Below are 18,659 nucleotides of genomic sequence, written 5' to 3'. Positions count from 1 at the left end.
TTTTGGCCCAAAAATTTAGAAGGGGTTGTCTTTTAAGCGAATCGCAACTTCAAAAATCTGTCCACAGAAATGATTCAGCAAATGATTTCTAGTATGATATAAAGAAAAAAAAGCAAATGAAACGTCGTTTTTCAACGGAATATCTTTCTCTCTTTACGTACATGTCGAGTAAGCGTGTCTCGTCGTCTCACCCCAAAGCTCGTGGCTCCGTTTTTATGTTTTACATATCTTTTTTTCTTTTTTTTCTTTTGGTAGTTAAAAAAAGAAAAAAAAAAGAGAAAAGAAAACAGGCCGCTTAAAACAATGTTGAAAGGGGTTTTCTCCGTGATCATCGGGACTTACCGCTCCGGGATAGGAGACAGGGGTGGAAGCATGAAGGGCAAGGGGCCCCACGAGGGCGGGGGGCATCTTGTTGTGTATCGCACTCCCAGCTGATACTATCTGGGCGCTCGACATGCTCGACATTGTCTGGAGTGCCTTCTCCTTGGCGGCATGATCCTAACAAATCGTCAAACCGATTACAACCCATTGCGGCTGATGGGAAAACCTCAGTAGTATGATTTTCTTTTTATTTATAACGGTGTTATCGTTCGCTATTCAGCATTGGTGTTTAAGTGTCTCTGTGTTCTGATGTTAATTTGTGTAGGGATTGCGCTCGTCATTGTACCGATACATATTATTCGTGTAGAAGAATTTAGTGTTCGCTCTTGCTAAGCGTGGATCGAATCGCATCGAACAAAATTGAATCGATAAACAATTTTCCCTGGTTAGCTGCATAATTTCGTTCCCATCGTTCGAATTTTCCGTCCCTCGAACCACGCGCCACCTCGCACCCCCTTACGCGTTGTGTCACTGTTTCAGCCTGACCGGGCGCGGTTGATGTCATCGATCGGTATCGAGTGGAACAGCAATGCAGTTGATTGCAGAAACAAGCCTGGTTTTGGTCCGCGAAATTCACGGAAATTTTGAGCTTTTATTGGAAAGCCGTCGTTTTAATCAGCGGCGGCCGCGCGCGTAACACTGTTGAAAATCGCTGACGAAGCGAAACGGCTAGGGAGCCCCCGCATATGTGATATATCCGGGAAATTGGCGTGACCCATACCCCTTTTCTATGCCTCTCTATCTCTCTCTCCTTCTCTCACTTTCCCTTTCTGTTTGTCCGCCGTTACAGGCCTTTTCAATTTCGATCATAAATCCGTAATGGAAGACCCATTACAAGTTCCGCTCATTTGAAATGAAGCGGTCCGCGTAACAATGCCGAATGAAAATGACTTTCTGCCGGATAACCAAGCGCACCAAAAAATTGAACCTTTCCATTCTGTTATGGTCTATATGTATATTCTATTTTTTTCTTCTCTTTCTTCAGAGTATACTTCTTTTCCTATCTCTTTTGTGTTTGCCAACTCCTTATTCCTCTCTCTATGAGTATTCTATTTCTCTCCTCTTCTTCTACGTGCATTCCTCTCCGATGTTATTTATATGAGGAATTATTAAAAGGATAAGGTACTGGCGATGTATGCAAGACGCGATAAAGATATCGCGTTAAACTATTGAATAAATCACTTGAACAAGAGGGCACAAGTGCGACATTTACTTAATGCCATTTCACGGCACTCCTCTCCTATGCGAGCATTCGTGTTCCTAAGTACATACTTTTCGCTACGGGTCCATGGCAGACGAGTCTACTCGGAATAACCATCCATTAAATTCGCCCAAGCGTAGAAATAGAGAATTTTATTTTCCACTATCGATCGAGAAGGAACGTAAATTGTGGGATAAAGGAAAAATAACAAAAATCGTCCGTACATCCAATTATAACATTTTATTGCCGAGCAATTTTCTCCCTTTTAAATAACTGCGCAAAACAAAACAGCCCAATTTGCATAGGGACGCGCACGCCTCTCTTTCCTACCCCGTTTGACGGATAAAGGCATATATTCACGCGTGGAACCGCGATGACGTCAGCTGTTGCATTTACTACGTCCGAACGGGCCGTAAATCCTGCATAAATACGGAAACGAGTATTCACAACCCACGAACAATAAGCGAAATAAAAAATCGACTGCGTTACTCGCGTGCGTGCACAGCGAGCTTCAATTTCTGCGGGGGTTGATTTATTGGTCAAAAAACGCGGGAATAAACGAGTTGTTGAATTCGATGGATAAAAGAAAGCAAAAAAAAAAAAAAAAAAAAAAAAATAGGAAAAATCACGTGAAAAAAGAAATAAATACAAAATAAAAAGTAAAAAAGAGAACAAAGAACAATTATTGCAAAATTGGACACTCACTGTACGCGAAAAAACCATTTCGTTCCACGGGACCGTTGTTTACGGGCGAATCTGCAGTGGAAAATCAATTCGGTTAATTGAGAGGGTGGTTACTCTCGCGCTATTTTTTTCTCCTCTTACTCGGTGTTCCTTTTTCCCCGTGCCCTCCACCTCTCTCGCTCTGTTTTTTTCCACTTCCTTTTTTTTTTCAATTTACGCGCCACTCCGCCTCTCTGTCGGTCAGAGTATCGCTCTGTCCCTGTCCGCGGGCGCAACCCCTCATCGTGCAAATACACGCGCGGAATGCAGGATTGGCCGGGTAACGGGCTGGACATGTTTATCGACATTCTGAAATGCTGCTAGGCCGTTTTTGTGTGTATCGTCGGTTATCTGCAGGGCAAAGAGATAGAAAGAGCAGGAGACAGAGAGAAGGGGAGGAGAGAACCGCGTTTGCACCGCAACAATCAATTACACAGTAATGCCCGACGCAGGATTATTCTGGAGATATAGATCGCGCGGTCTGATCCTCGGAGGAATGCGCTTCTGGGAAAAATTGATGCGTCCCGATTCAACTTTCGTCGATTGATCACTGATCACCCGTTAAAAATGGCACAGTACAGGTTCCTCTAGCGAGACGATTCCTTTACACTTCGTTATTACTGTAATTCGGTTTATCCTCCACGAGAGAGAAAAGTTCTCCACGTTCACGCGTACTGTTTCCGGAAACGCCGCGATCGCCTTCGAATACGATGCGAACGGAAGCTCGCAGGTGGTGCGTTCCACGCAAGTCGGTGGTGTCCGTTCCCCGCAGGGCCAGGCAACTTTGATAAGAGGAAACGTTTCGCGTGTTTCCGAAATAAATACGAGCGGGGCACGGTTCGCCGCGAATGGTCTTTAATGGGCGGGCGGCCGCGTAGAAATTAAATAAGGCACGACCGCAGGCAACGCGAACAGCGGTGCCTAAAAATTCTTTTCTCGCGGGATAAATCGCGAACGGGCAGACCGTAAGCAAGCTCCGTGTCGCCGTTCAACCCCCGCGCGAAACGCGGAAACCAGAAAATTACGTCACACACCGGACTGTCCTGCCAACCGGGTGCTCCTCTGAATAATGCGCGCGGTATGCGACCACTGCAGTACCAGATGCAGTCGCCGCTTCTGCAATTCCACCCGGCGACACTTGAAGCGTTATCACGTGTGCACCGTGTCCTTTGAAATTTCGTTGACAGCTCGCGTACGTGGTGTACCCTGCCGACTTTTTCCCTCCAACAGCTTTATTGTCTAATTTTTTAACGTTCGCCTTTGCCGGAGTGGCTCGTCCGGATGAAATTTTATTCATTTAATTAACGAAGCCCCCAATCTCGTGAAATATCGACTGCAAAATATACATATAAAAAGTAAAAATCATACGTTTATTACAGAATTCGAGTGCGACTAATTAAAGGAATCTGACTTGCACGAGCAGATGAACCGTTTTTTCCCGAAAATCTTCGCGTACGCTGAAACCGGAAATAGCCCCGAGGCGCAGCGATGCGCGCGTGTCTATACATCACCGCCGATTAATTGCGTAAAACACGCCGGAATTGCTTGATTTACACACGGGTTTTGTCTGCTTTTTATATTCGTGCGTTCATTATTGACCGTTCCCTGTATAAACAATGCAAACATCGCCTCTCTTTCCTCCTCTAGCTCTGTCTTCGTTCTGTCTGCGGTTATCGTTCGCCTCTCATCGTCGAATGGTAGCGGGCGCGCTCAACATGCTGTGATTTATTAACAGCCGCGCAATTGTTCCAAAATCGCTTTAATAATTCAGCTGTTGATTAAACGGGGCCGGGTTCATTTTTACGCGTGATTTATTCTGCTACAAACCTCCCTACGTCGCTTCTGATCGAATGGATCCTTTATTGACAATTAATTTCCGCGCGACCTGAATCGTCGCGATGGGTAAATGAAAAAAAAAAAAGTGGCGTAAATCAAAAATGTCGGTTGTTCGTTGGACGGTCATTGTGCTTCGAATATTCGGCATTTCTTCGTTCGATTTGTAAAGGATAGCTCGCGATATCGAAAACAGCAGTGGATCGTTTGTTTAATTATAACGCGATTAAATTTACGTTCAATTATAAGTTATAGATGAAATCCATAATAATTCTAACTTGTATGCAATAATTACCACTACTATCGTTTCTCGATGAAATTAATTTTTTTCTATAAATTACTAAATGGACATGCGATTGGAAATCGAAGTATACCTAGACGCGGTTGATACTTTTACATATCATGTTTAATAAATTCGTATTTGTATAATGCGCTCTATACTAAACAATTTAAAGTTATACCTGTTGATTCTACACAAAGCTGACGAAAATCACCTTTAATCGTTAACACGTCATCGCGTCAACATATTTTAGTAATATCTATCTACTATCACTAAAAATTAATTAAGCGTTTATATATTTACGAGCGACAGTGTACACGTAACCCGAAATTTCAAGATTACTTTCTTGGATATTCATACCATTGAAATGTATACGTGTGTGTAGAGAGAAGTTAAAATGTTTCTCGATGTTATTTCCGTAAGTTTGTCGGGTATTCGGGTGAAATGTGAAAGGAATAAGAAAATAAAGATGTTCAGCTAAGAGAAGCGCATCGGAACGATAGGCATTCAGATACTTACCACTTTGAGTTTCGCTTGGATCTCGCGAAGTTTTCGCCTAGCAAGCACTTGTATGTGCGAAGAGACCTGCTTTCGCGTTCTCGTCTTGCCTGTTCTCAGTTTGATGTAACGGGCAATCAGCTCGTTCCGACCTGCAACAGCAAGAAACGCGCGATCAGATAATTGGATATTAATCCGTAATGATTAATCGATTTGTAGCGTTAGAAAGCGGAGAGGTATTGATCACGACGTATATTACGGGCAACAAGTTTGGGTTCAGCAGCACGCGATCAATTTTTTATGCCACCTACGGTAGTGTATACCCGATCGCGAAAATTGCTCTGAACTTTACAAAATGTTACGGAGCTACAAATTACTAAGAAATTTTGTAGACTTCCATAAAATTATCGTCATCTTCTCCTTCTTTCTAATCGTTTATCATCGGTTACAAAATACCTTGATTATCCCGAGATTTGCGAAAGAAATAAGACAGAAGTGGTAGTAGTTAAACACATGAGCAACCTATAAATATAGCTCTAAATGAAAAATATTTTATCTGCTTGGATCAACGATGAGCCACGGGGCAGTTGTCGGAGGTAAAATTTTCTCGAGCTCGCGGATGTGTTCGTCGATTTAATTTCATATTTTTTAATTAAAAATAAATAGCCGCTGCTGAAATTCCAGAATTGGCGCGTATACATATACCGACGAAGGTCGACGACCAGACGAGAATTTTTCAAGTGAGACTTCGCAGACCTGGATGATCAAATAATCTGCACGATTTCAAGGTCTATCTCTTCATTTCACTAACACTGTACATCCCCCCTTGGAACACCCTAATAGATCTGTACAATCGTGTATCAAAGCAAGCGAGAGATCTAAATATTAGGACACTTTCGATGGACAATGTCAAAGCCCTCGTATAGAAACTCCAGAATCTTCAAGATCCTACACAACCACTTCTATCCGACGAGAAACAGATCAAGCACAAATAAACCTTCCACTCTAGTGCAAATTCGCTCCGAGTAATCTATTCGAAGCTACTTAGCGAATCGTCTTCTGTTATTCAGGAATGTTCTCCAAATATTCTTGATATCCACGAAAGAACGGACATTATACAAATTTAAAAAAAGAAAAAAAATGTATAAAAGAAGAGGATGACAAGGCCACGATAGCTTTAAATAGCGGTCACCAGAATGGACGAATTTCAACGGGGGTGAAAAGTGAGGAGAGTGTGGAATACACGCGAGCTCGAATTAATTCAAGTGCAGGGCGCATTCAATCGTCGAGAGCCAATGAAAACGTGCGAGGGTCTTCAGTTTGACAATCAGCGCACGTTTGCGTGCTTATTCGATTTTTTATTCAATGAAACGAGCAGCGATTTTCTGCCGCTTCGAACTTGGAATACACGCGACTCTTCTCCTGACACCTTTTCGCGTTTCATAAATTCGCGATTAACCGACGCCTGCTTTTGTTACTTAAAAATGTTATCTTCGGGAAGCTCTCATTCGTGCTTCGTTTGATCGATAAGACAATCCGGTGGGAACTAATGGACAGGCGATATGCGATCGCGGATGCGATTGGTAACTGGTAGGGAGAAAAATGAAATGAGATTGAAGTAGTCGGAATAGGACAGGATGGGGGTTGGTACATGCGAGTTTGAACGATGAATTGATTTCCAGCCGATTGAATCGAGTAAATGGCATTCTATGTGGCACCTTATCGTTGCTTAGATTTCACAGCCGTTAAGACTTTACGGCCGCGCCCGTAAAACCGGCGCCAGACGACATCAAACGTGTCGTAATTGAAATAACGTTTACCGTGCACTAACCAGAATCATTCCACTTCGTTGTACAATTCCCCGGAAAAGTTCATTGTCTGTTATCCGCGATTTTATTAAAATTGCAAAAGAACAAATCAAGCTTCTTTTCAAGTCTCGTTTCGCTTCAGAATCATTTATATATTTATTAGCTCGAGAAGTATTCACTCTAGGGGTGAATAAATTACGTCCAGACGTCTCGCAAAGCAGTCTCGATCCCTGCCAAATCACCTCAGACCTCAAAGAATCCACTGTGCAGTTAAAGTTCGGGAATTACCATTAACCCTTTGCAAATCAGCCTAAAACGGACTGGAATCTTTGCCCCGCCCTATAATCTGACGCGGAATCAACGACGGCGAATATTCTTCCATTTCATTTGGCGTTATATCGCGAGCTCAAAGATTCCTGAAGACGTTTCAGACAGGCGTGGGTGGCGGTGCTCGCCAGCGAAGGAGACGGTGAGAAAGCGGACATTGCAAGAGGGAGGGAGACAGCTAGAGGCGGGTTGGCGAGGGAGGAAGCGGAACGGGGATGCTTACGGAGAACTCTGAAGCATCGGGAGGAAAATATTCGAGATTCCAGGCGAACCGCGTGATGACTCAATTTCGCAAAGACCGTTAAATGGCCCGCTATGAACCACGCGCCGCTACTGGTCGCGTTCCTCCTCTGTTTTTAAAGGCCGAACATTCTTCGAAAGGGGGTTGCCAGCGTCGACTTGGACCCGCGTGGAAAACGCTGTTACAAAGAAGCTGTTCTCGGTTCATTTGCCTTTTCTTCCATCCGTCATGGCGAAACGATCGTTTCCTTTGAGACTTCGCCGGTCTCGACGTATGGAATAGGGGTAGTTATGGGGTGACTTGCGAATTGCAGGTATATATTTAAGAATATTTTCTGAATTCATATATCGACGAATTTGGTTTCGCGTTTCGTATATAAATTTTAAATATAAATTTGAATACTTAGGTTAAAGGTAGCCAGAAAGAGTCGATACGATAAGAAATATGACTAGTTGGTCTTAGAAGAGTCTTCGCATTGGGAAGTAAAGAAGAAAACGAAAACTACGAAAACCGTACCGACATTAATGAAAAATACGTCCATCTAGATAAACCCAACCTACTCAGACTAGCTAGTAAGAAAATCGCGTAGAAAGGGATCTTCAAAGCGGACTATTTCCCTGGAGGATCTTTTAACGGCGATTCAGTCGAAGATCGACGAGCGTCTCAGGACGTAGGTGGGATCGAAGAGATCTACTGTCGATGATCGATACATCGTGCACGGCCGATCGAAGCGGGGAAAGTTGCAGTCGAGGACAGGAAGAGAAGAGTGAAAACAGAGGGCAAGAGATAGAGAGACGGAGAGAGAGCGGTGGATGCGCGACGCGACGAGCAATCAACGTAAATCACGTGGCTGATGCTCAATTTAACAAGAAGGGCCATTATGACTGCAAACTCGAAGTAACGAGGCACGAAGAGAGCATTGCCTCCGTTGATCCTCGATTGCAGGCTGCCGTAGAAATCCGGTGGGAGCGAAGTGTAAACTGCGGCCTATTGCAAAATGGCCACATTTGCGTTACACTCGCGTGTACGTTGCGTAAAATGTTGGTAAAAGCGACCAGGGGATTCCGTACAGTTTCAAAAGATCTACACGAAACTGTACGCTCTTGATTGGAACGATGCTTCGACAAGGAGACCCTGCGGGGGGTTGTCTACTGATTTGGCGCACGTAGCTTCATTTTACCCGAGCCATTTCTTCAAAATTCAACGTATCGCAGTCCTCCTTACTTCGTGCAACAGCTTGTCGAACGAAATCCACAGCGATAATTCATCGCTGACGATGATATCCGGTCAGAATAAAACAATTTATTTCCCTATAATCTCGCGTCGGATCGCGGGTCGTCTATATTCATTCGCGATCCTCGCCTTTTTCCTCCGTGGACACAATAACGCCTGGAACCTGATACGCGAGGTAACTTAACTGGCAGTTAACCGGCGAAGGGAGAACAGTGGACGAAAGAGGCGGATAAAAAGCGAAATGGAGGAACGGGAAACGGGATTCTGGCCGTTCTCCATCTGTTTGCCACCAACGCGCCGACGGAAGATAGCTTCCCGGCCGTGTATCTTGCGACGGCGTTAAGTGCATTAAATTCTAGCGACAATCACGAAAGCGCATCTTCCCCGGGGAAGAAAGGAAGTGGAACACTCCCACGTAGATCCTGCGATAACGACACGTGGACAAATTGAAGGGAACGGGCCAGGGGGATCGTAAAAGTCGTGCTTATGAGTAACCAAGATGACCGATCGTAACTCGCGCGCACATAAAATGCGAAATATTGCGCGAACAATTGAAGAACCAAACGAATTGTATTACTAGGAGGGTTGCATGGTGTGTCGGATCACTCATCTTTGCGATACTCGACATAAGTACGGTTGGTGTGACGTAAATTAAAAGACAAATAAAAAAGGTTCTGAATAACAGGATGAAATTCGAAAATCACTCCAATTTCGTCACTACTATACACACCCCTTATACTCCTACCCCCGTTTCAAGTTCAGCGACATCCAGAATCCAGCTAAGCCTCCGTCGGTCGGGCAAAACATTAACGCACGGACGTTAATTAGTTTGACGGAGTAATAAGTAGGTCGAGGGTGAGCTTAAAGAGATAATTAATTAGTAGCTGGGGCACAGTGCGAGAGCATTCTTGGCAATCCACTTTCAATTAGCCGCCCCTCTCAAGGAGAACCGCCAAGTGCATAGTGGTGTTCGTTGTTGTTGCTTCCCCCCTAGATCGGGTGCAGGTTAAAGGCATACGGATCAACGATCTTGGTGCTTGCCCTTCCGTTGACGGAAGGGATCGCTTTTGACATGTCGAGGATCCAACGTTTCAGCGGTCCTCTCGGCTATTCCGGACTTCGCCGCCGAGTGCCGTCGTTAATCGATGCTCCGCAAACAGTGGTCCTATACCGGGTCTCCTTCAAACCGGCAAAGTGCGTTTAAGCTCGTTTAGTCAATTAGTAATCGTCGAGCAATCCGATCGAGTCGAGGGATACTCGAAAACCAGCCTTTAAGCTGCTTTCACACTGTCCACCCCTCCGGGGTACTTCGGAAGAACACTCCACTTACGGCTTCTTGTGTTTCAGCGAGCGAGATTAATTTTGGGAAGGCGACGAGCGATAAGCGAAAGGGGTAGCGTGCAATAAGTCACGATAATAAAATATACGGTTTTAAAAGTCTGTAAGGAAATTTGAAAAAAATCCGCACGAGAGGATTAGTTGTAATGTTCAAATGGTATCGAGTTTCTGACAATTTTCCATTCCGATACGTCCCTATCCAGAATCTGTCCAAGGTATCAGCGTGATACCCCGATCTATCCGGCAAAAAAACAAAGCATTCGGACACAGCGAGTGAGTCGTCAAGCAGCTGATCCGGTAAGACCATTCAACAAGAAATACCGTGCTACTAACACAAAGCTTCAAAAGCTTTGATACACCAAAAGGCTGCAGCAGCACCCTCCAGTCTCTCTTTCCCTTTCTCTCCCTCTCTCTCTTTTCCTACCTCTTCATGGGCGTGTATATTCGCCGACGAAAAGACGAGGGGCGAGGAGATAGAAGTCGATAAGTGTCCTTGCGCCAGAAGGAGGATTCTCTCGCATCTTGACACGGTGACCCCCACCCCGTTCGAGCCTCGCAAACCCCCATCGCAAAAGGCTGGCGAACCCCTACTACCATTCGAGCCAGTCTTCTCTTCTTCTTATCATCCCTGGCCGCCATTCCATCCATCTTCCTTTCTTTCCATTTTCTTCGGTGCTACGGCACCACTACCGCCACCCGCCACTACCACGAAGCACCCAAGCACAGGGATATCGTCGTCTTGGACGCTCTTTCACCACTACGCGCGCCATCCTGCTCTCTACATCGCCACCAACAGAGACGGAGGAAGAAGGAGAGAGAGAGAGAGAGAGACCAGGATCCAGCGTCATGGCACACCATACCAGGAACCCCCGTGCTCGCTCCCTTTCCGGGACCCGTGTGCCATCCCCTCGTCCACCCGAAGCCCGCGCCTCCACCTCGTGCTCTGTTCACTAATTGCACATTCTTCGCATAGTTTCGCCACCCTCCGTCCCTGCCAACCTCCATCCACGCCAAGGACGGACGGCGAAGGGGGATTGTAAGCCCTCGACACACGACCACCCCTTCTCTCTCTCTCTCTCTCTCTCTCTCTCTCTCTCTCTCTCTCTCTCTCTCCCTCGTTCTCCCTCTTTGGCTTCTAGCTCCCGTTTCCCTTTCTCGCTTATCCAGACTGGTCCTCTCTCTGTTCGTTTCGTGCTTTTCCCCGGTTCTTCGTCGCTCGGTTCGCCTTGTATGTTCGCACTATCTACCATCTCGCGAAGCGTGTCCTTCTTGCTCGTTCTACTTTCCTCCTCTCGCGCTCCGCTCCCTCTCTGCCCTCCTGTTCAACCCTCATCCCCCATCCGACCGACATTGCCACCCTCGTTCAAGCATCCCCCGTACTTTTGTGCCGCTAACTCAGTGAGTCCACGCTTCCCGGAAATCACGTGTGTGTTCGTGAGCCTGTGTGTTTCGTGTCGCGAACTCGAGCGAGCGTTTATGTCCACGAACGGGGGGTTGAGAGAGAGAGATGGGGGTTTAGGGGTGAAAGGAAAGAGGAGGCGTAGGTGCGCGAAGAGAGATCGAGCCAGAAGACGATTTCCGTGGGACTCTTCGAGAATATGTTTCGGAACGATCCCTCGAACGAAAGTCTCGACGGTACGATGGGTGAAAATTCTACGAGAGTTTTTCTATGCTTTAATTAATTTAAACAGGAATTAAGGATATTTCATTTGAAACAATCGCTAAGAAGTGTCTAAATAACCTCCGTGTATCTTCTAATATTATACGAAGGATTGCTGAATCGAGCTATCCCCAGCTTTTGGGAACTTTGAAAAAAAGAGGGTCAGAATGGCACATGTACATTACGATAGAATCGGTGTGCGAGGTTTTATGGGGTTGTACGGGGAAAAAGCGTTCACGCGCGTGCAGATTCAACGACAAGAGAACGTGTCTGGCCTCGCGTCAGCAGGCTTTACCGAGAGAAAATTTATTTTCCGGTTACAGCCACAACTTATCCAGCCCCCTTTACCTTTCTACGACCCTCCATTCAATTTCTGATCGTCTGCGGGATGGCGACGCCGATCCTGGGACCTGCCGTGTTTTCGTGGATTAAACCGACAATGTCTGCCAACGCGGAGATCACTTCTGGACACTTTTTTGTCTCTCCTTCCGTTTTCTGTCTTCGCGATAAAAACCACGGATAAGGAAGCTAAATTACGCGAGGTTACATGCCGTTGCATGGAGGGGGATGAAAACGTTAAAAGGGGGAGAGGGAACCAGTCGCGCGTGCAACTCGATTTGAAATAATGGGAAGATACGCGCGGCGCGATTATTTAAAATTTAATCAAGCATAACGTATTTACGAGCGCATCCATGACGTGGGTGGCGTACGTTTAAACTGCGTGCAACATTTAAATAAAATGTTTGCAAATAAATTCAACCGGTACACGATAACATGCTGCGGCCGCGTATAAACTGCGCCCCTTTATGAGCCGGCGCGTATATCTCTCTTGTTTTGCTGCGTAATTTTCGTGATGTAGACGCGGACGATTTTATTCGATTGCAGTGATTTTATGGAGGACGCCGGAAACGAGATTCGCTCGCGGGAAGTTCCGAAACTCGGCAAATAAACACGCGTTGGTACGCTCGTTGATTTGCCACTCTTTCTCCCTTCCTCTTCTTCGTACACCGCTGCTTTTATTATCCCCCTTTTTCTATCCATTCTTCTTTTTCCCCCTTTTTTGTTTTCCTTTCCTACTATTTTTTATTTTTTATTTTATATGCCCGACGGAAAAAAGCAGAAAAAGTTATTCATATACGCGCCACATGCCATACCTCGAACGTAAAATCAATTTTTCACCGGAACTTGTGCGCGAGCCGCATGAAATTATATTCTTTTCAGTCTGTTAAACGGCTAAATTGATTGAAACCGATTCTTATAAAATTGGTTTTTTATAGAGAAAACTGCGCGCATTCATACGGACGGAGTTGTATCGTTTTCAACGTGCTAAACTGTTCGGTCACCTTCTCTAACCAATTTTCTACTACTGCTGCCGCGCATAATATATTTCCCCGCCCGACCGTTTGGCGAGATGAATTGCTCTCGCAAAATATCGTCGATAGATGAAAATACATTTTTATTGCGTGTAAACCTGGTTGAAGAGCATCTCAAAATTACATCGGATATGAAGTGCACCCTCTGCCTCGTCTTCTGGCTCCCTCCTCGTCCTGAAAGTATTAAAATTTCTCCGGGAACAACCCCTTTCCAGGGAAGTGTAGCGACCCTTTTTCGAGGTTGGCCCGCTCGTTTCCAAAACCCGCGGATCGTCGCGAGCGGTCGAGCAAGGCGGCTCGTAAAAGGTGCTCGTAAAATGAAAAGGGATTAAAGGCAGCGCGCGCGAGAAGGGTGGTCCGAGGTAGTCGCTGAACGAAGGAAGGAAGGAATGGCGAAAACCGAGGAGTGTATATCCCCGGATTTACGAGCACGATAAACGGGATTATACGCCTTCCGTAAACCTTGAAACGATCTTTCGAGTAAGCGCATAGTTTGCGTAAGGCTGCTATTTCTCTCCACCCGCGCTCCGCCATCCTCCACCCTCTGTCGCCTTTGATTCTGTTTCCGACGTTTCCCTCGAACGTCCGTCGTTTCCCATCCTATCGCAACCAATGTTCGATTTTTCCTTTTTCATTTCCTCTCTCTCCACTCGCAGTGATTGCGCGATTTATTACTTTCGCGATCCTTTTCCGTGCTTTGATTTACAGCCAAGTGACCAGCGCGAAGTAAAGTGAAAATCGAAATCAATAAAAGTATGAATTCCCATTAGGAGAAAGAAGAAGTACACCATGGACAATGAACGTCGTAACTGATCGTTTGAGCAATTAACTCTCGATGCTACCGCGGTTTGCCTTTTCACGTTTACTCGTTTAATCTTTACAGTTAAATCACGTCGGAAGTTGAAGGCTTCATTTTAAAGGCAAAGAGGAAAGGAAGAGGACAAGTACACTTCGCGGACCGTTCGAATGGAAATTACGTTGTACTCGCTTGAACAGTGAGCATGCCAAGATGAGGTCATTCTGCAAACGCTTCACGTTTCTTTCCGCCATCCTTTGATTCGTTCGCAACCGGATAAACGGAGGCCCGCGGGCGCAAAATACCGTGGCAATCTAAATTAGCATACGAGGGTGGGCCGAGGGGTGCCGGAGAACGGGGTCGTCGCAAGAAGCTCAAAGGAGCAGGGAAAGAAAAGCTCGGCTGGCTCGTCTTCGGAGGAAGATACAGCCCGTCCGACGGTTTCTCGGGATGTAAGGGGATATACAACTGCCGTGAATTAATATTCATTACCTCGCGGAACGGCAAAGCGTTCGCCCCGGCTTGTAAAAATATGAAACGACCTAGATGCGTTAATTAAAATACCTGGGAGCTTTCTTTACTGAACGAGAACTCCGTGGCATTCTCCCTCCTTCGGCTTTACCTCGCTGCCGGCTGACGGACGGTCGCGAGAATTTCCACGGCAAAGACGTACCCTTGCGAGCTGATCAAGATCTCCGATCCATTTCGTTTTGGGTACTCGAACCTATACGTAGGGATTGAAACGTGATTCCGTTTCGTCGTGTTCTGAAGTAACTCCCGAAGAAGCGACTTGTTTAGACGCACGCACGCGGGTTCAAAGCGAATGCGCGCGACGAAGATTAAGCGCTCAAGTTTGTTCAACGCGATAGAAATATTTTATTTGTTCGAAATTATTCGTAGCCAATTGGATGATAAAATTCCTTGGCAATGCTTGAACTCGCGCGGCTACATTAAGAGCGGCAAGACACAACACGCCGCGGGGACGATAGAATAGCACCGTCGAAGCGGTTACCGCGCCCCGACGGAAGTCGTGCGCTCGGCGAGAGGGCAAAACGACGAAGGTGCCGGGCGAAATGTTAAACGCGACGCCGCGTTCGGTGGCAGGCGTCGGACAACGACGTTGGACCTCGGCTCGCCTTCTCGACGGGGAGCTATTATACGCTCGAGTTTAATTAAACTCCGCGAGATGTCAAAGGACTCGGCCATGCCGGCAAGACGGACAATGCGGACGCAGATTATTACATCCCTCGTCGCCGTGTCCTCTTATCCTTCCTTAGCTGTGTACGTGCGCGTGCACGTACGCGCGTCTACCCTCCACTCGCTCTCTGTGTGCGAACCGCTCGTTGATTCCGGTGCACAGCGTCCGCAGCATCCTCTCGCGAATACACGTACGTTCTTTTTGTCCAGGAGTTAAGCTCCGGCAAGTTTAATATTAATTAATTCAACCCTTCCGCGACGACGAAGAACGGGGACGAAGGTGTCCAGCTCTTCGTGGCACTCGACAATCGTATCGATTAGAAAAATTGCGAGGGAGACGCGAGTATCGTCGAAGGTGCGTCCTGAATCGCAGCGGAGCTGCAAAGGCGGATAGGTCGTACGTCAAAATTCTCCGACAAGACGGGAGCACAGGCGAGAGGCCCCTTCAAAAGCGATAGTTTCATCTTTTTGCGACTTGTTTCGCGTCTTTTCAACCTCAACGCTGCGACCGATCCCCTAGAGAAGAATCCACGGTGCCGTGTCAATGCCCATAATTTCACGCTTCAACGATGTCACGGCATCGGATTATTGGATCGGATATCAAGGAAGGAGGAGAACGGCGGCGATGATCGTTGCCCCGCACCGAAAAGAGTTCAGAGCGAAAGTCCTTACGGCAGGACGAAGACCCTAGGGGATCGGACACGGGCCAGCCATCGCCATGGAAAAGATGAAAGACCGATCGAAACTGGGAGCGGAGCATCGCTTCCGAATCTTTTTAAAGCTTCGAAAATTCCTCCTCCCCTCGTGTCGTTCGATACGAATTTCCTGTCGGAACGACGAACTACTTCGTGTTACGGACCAGACGTACTATTGGGCTCTCGATGTGATTCATCTCGCGGTTGTATCGACTCTTGACGAATATTTCTCTTTTCGGAGCGAACGTTGATTCGATGAAGAATGCATGTTTGTTTTCAGATATTCCTGTACCAATTGCTGGCAATTTCTCGAGCAACGACGCGAAGTTTAACAAGTGGAAGGAAATAAAATAGAGAGCTCGTCAAATTGACGTGGTTCACGGAGAAGGACACAGTCCTTCGGGGTTCTAGAAGCGTTCGTTTGTCTGGCGGACACACACGCGGGTTAGAACGGTTTCAGAATTGCGAGGGAAAGCGTCGCAGCCGGCTGAGACACTCTCCTTCCGCCGGTCAATAACTGGACACTGCCTTCTCTCCACCCTCTAACACAACCTCGTTCCATACCGCATTCGTGGTCCCTCCGTTCTGTCTCTGCCTCCATCGCTTTCCAAGTAAATGCAACAGAACACGGCCTTGTCATATCCGAGGCGACGGCTTTGCTCTAACTAGGACCACGGGATTACGAAATCCGTCCACGCCATGAAAATCATTTCACGCATCGAATCGCTACCTACGCTCGAAAGATAAAAAATCGACACTTCTTCCGGCTGTTTTGTCGCAGATACCCCAATTGTTCAGTGGCGATTAACGATTACCAAGTACAATGAAAAATACAATCGAAAAATTGTTTCTGAACGCCAATTAGTTATAAATTGATCCGCGATACCGTTCTACCTGGTTGACAAGTTTCGAACACCCAGTAGACATTAGCTCCGAGACAAGCAAGAGCGTTTATACGGTCCAGCGTTTATCTGATTGCCAATAACACGTAGAGACGTCTGTTACGTGCATGTTCGTGCAGCGAGGCTCGCGAGACGTCGTGTGTCCGTATAGACACGCGTGTATCCTGGGGTTTATGGGTCATCAGGGTGATCCACTCCGCGAAATCGTATGAACGTTTCGTGTATTTCGACTCGCGTACGTTCGTTACTGGACAGTCATCAAGCGTGGTCATCGAGTCCTTTGTGTCAAGGGATAGCTTTGTAACGGGATAGCTGGAAATCATTTTACGCGATGTAAACGCTCTCGGAGTCCGATGTTAATATTTGAAACCCGTCTTTTCATGCGTGTTACAGCAATCGAGACCGCTGTTACCGCTGGAGGATAGTTTTTCCCGATAATTTCGTACACGCGCGTTAGCTCGTTCCCGAATAAATTTAACATTTTCGGAATGTTCCGGGGGAGAAGTGAATTTGAATAAATAATTATTTCGACTTTTTTAAATCCCCGATCGTTTAAAATTCGTACGATATCAAGTAAGTATAAAAATATTACTGCTAGCTTTCAACAACTCTTGACCTACGTGTTCCCTATCGTATTATGGCCTACGTTGCAGCCCTGAGTCATTATCAACGTATTGAAAACGAGTTTCTTTGGTACTCAATTGGTTTTTTTTTCAACACGGAGAAGGTGGTGACGCAATGGTTAACAGGTTTAGAGGTGCAGCAGATACTGGTGTCCACTGCGAGATGTCTACCGTATCCGGTATGTAAACGACCTCAAAACGCATTAATTCCACGAGCGAGCATGGGTTTCAGTTCTTCTAATTCATTGACGAATTACCACTCTGTTCGAAAAAGAAACCACAGATGATAGCTTAAATGTATGCCGAAGAATTTCGATGTGTACACGATTATTCAAATCAGATTGCAATAGTCTCTTAGAGAAGGATAAAGATATGAAAACTGCTTATAATATTTCAAGCCTTCGAAAACCAGTTTTCAATACCGTCAACGGTATATTATAAGAGCTCGTAACCTGAAAAAAACCAGCCGCGACCTATCGAATCGAATCTCCACGCTTCGGAATAGTATTTAACAAACGTCTGGCCGTGGAACGTGGAAAAAAGTTGGTAATAGAAAATGGAGTCACCCTCGGAATATTCGCGTGCCTTTAGTTTTTCCAAATATCTGCGGTGAGAGAAAAAGAAAAGCGAAGCGGGGGACGAGCACTTTCTTTTTTTCGCAAAAGTATCGAACGCGATCGCGTGCCGAGTATTCCGCGGTTCGCCATTCTATCCGGTGCTGGTTCGCGTCGATTCCGCGTCGATTTCGCATCGATTTCGCGTCGATTTCGACGAGAATGGAGCACATTGTATAAGAGGTTTTCACCGGCTACCGGTAAAGATCAGGTGGGCTCGCGATTTATCTGTTTAAATACGCCCCGAGGCGGTGCACGGCCGGTCGTGTTTAAACGCCGCGCTACCTGATCTTTCGCGCGCTCGCCCCGCTTCCTCTCACTTAGCCGCGTGAAAGTTTTGCGCCGAACTTGCCATCGGATCATTTCCTGCCGTTTGCGCCGTCGGCCGTATTTAATTCGAGGGGAAACGTCGCGCGATGATTTTATTCAACGCCCTGGAAACCCGCTTTAATGGAGTTCGTTTCGAACTCTTCAAGTTTTAATTAGCGCGGTGTTCGCGGTAATTAAAGAATCGTTTGCTCGAATTACCCTATCGCGAGCGTGTTTAACATTTGCTCGGAGCGTAACGTCGCTGCCCTTGGTACCCCGCGTTTCGTTTCCACGTCTTATTTTATCGCATTATAACCTCTCTATTAAAGTATGTTAATGCACCCAAGAATGTCCACAAAACCATAAAGTCATTTCCTGCTTCCAAACAACGAGGTACAGAGTAACGAGAGAGTAAAAAAAAATGCCAACAAGATGATCAACCGTAGAGTTCCAACTTCCACTCGAAAAACGCCACTCCATTTCCGCTTGAACCGCCATTTTTGCATCGTTATCCAGCATTAAGTAGACCTGTTACGTCCGAGGGGAAATCAGTCGATCGTAAAACGCGCTGCGACTCTTCGCAGCTGGCCATTCGGATGGCGCGATCCGTAGCCAGGAAGGGATGAC

General features: G+C 46.3%; 1 protein-coding gene across 8 annotated transcripts in view; it reads right to left on the bottom strand.

Annotated features, from left to right (window-relative positions):
- Scalloped (TEA domain transcription factor 1 homolog scalloped) overlaps window positions 1-18,659 on the bottom strand; it is a 120,651-nt gene that overhangs the window by 3,876 nt on the left and 98,116 nt on the right. For 7 of the 8 annotated variants that reach the window (XM_076893585.1, XM_076893590.1, XM_076893584.1 and 4 more), the window contains 2 exons: window positions 4,938-5,068; window positions 343-498 (listed from right to left, as the gene is read on the bottom strand). In XM_076893585.1, coding sequence (XP_076749700.1) covers window positions 343-498; window positions 4,938-5,068 — 287 coding nt within the window. The remainder of the gene's footprint in view (window positions 1-342; window positions 499-4,937; window positions 5,069-18,659) is intronic. The other variant, XM_076893591.1, reaches the window with a different exon arrangement.

Source organism: Xylocopa sonorina, chromosome 4, assembly GCF_050948175.1.
Source record: "Xylocopa sonorina isolate GNS202 chromosome 4, iyXylSono1_principal, whole genome shotgun sequence".
Classification (NCBI taxonomy): domain Eukaryota; kingdom Metazoa; phylum Arthropoda; class Insecta; order Hymenoptera; family Apidae; genus Xylocopa; species Xylocopa sonorina.
This window is presented reverse-complemented; position numbering and strand designations above follow the sequence as displayed.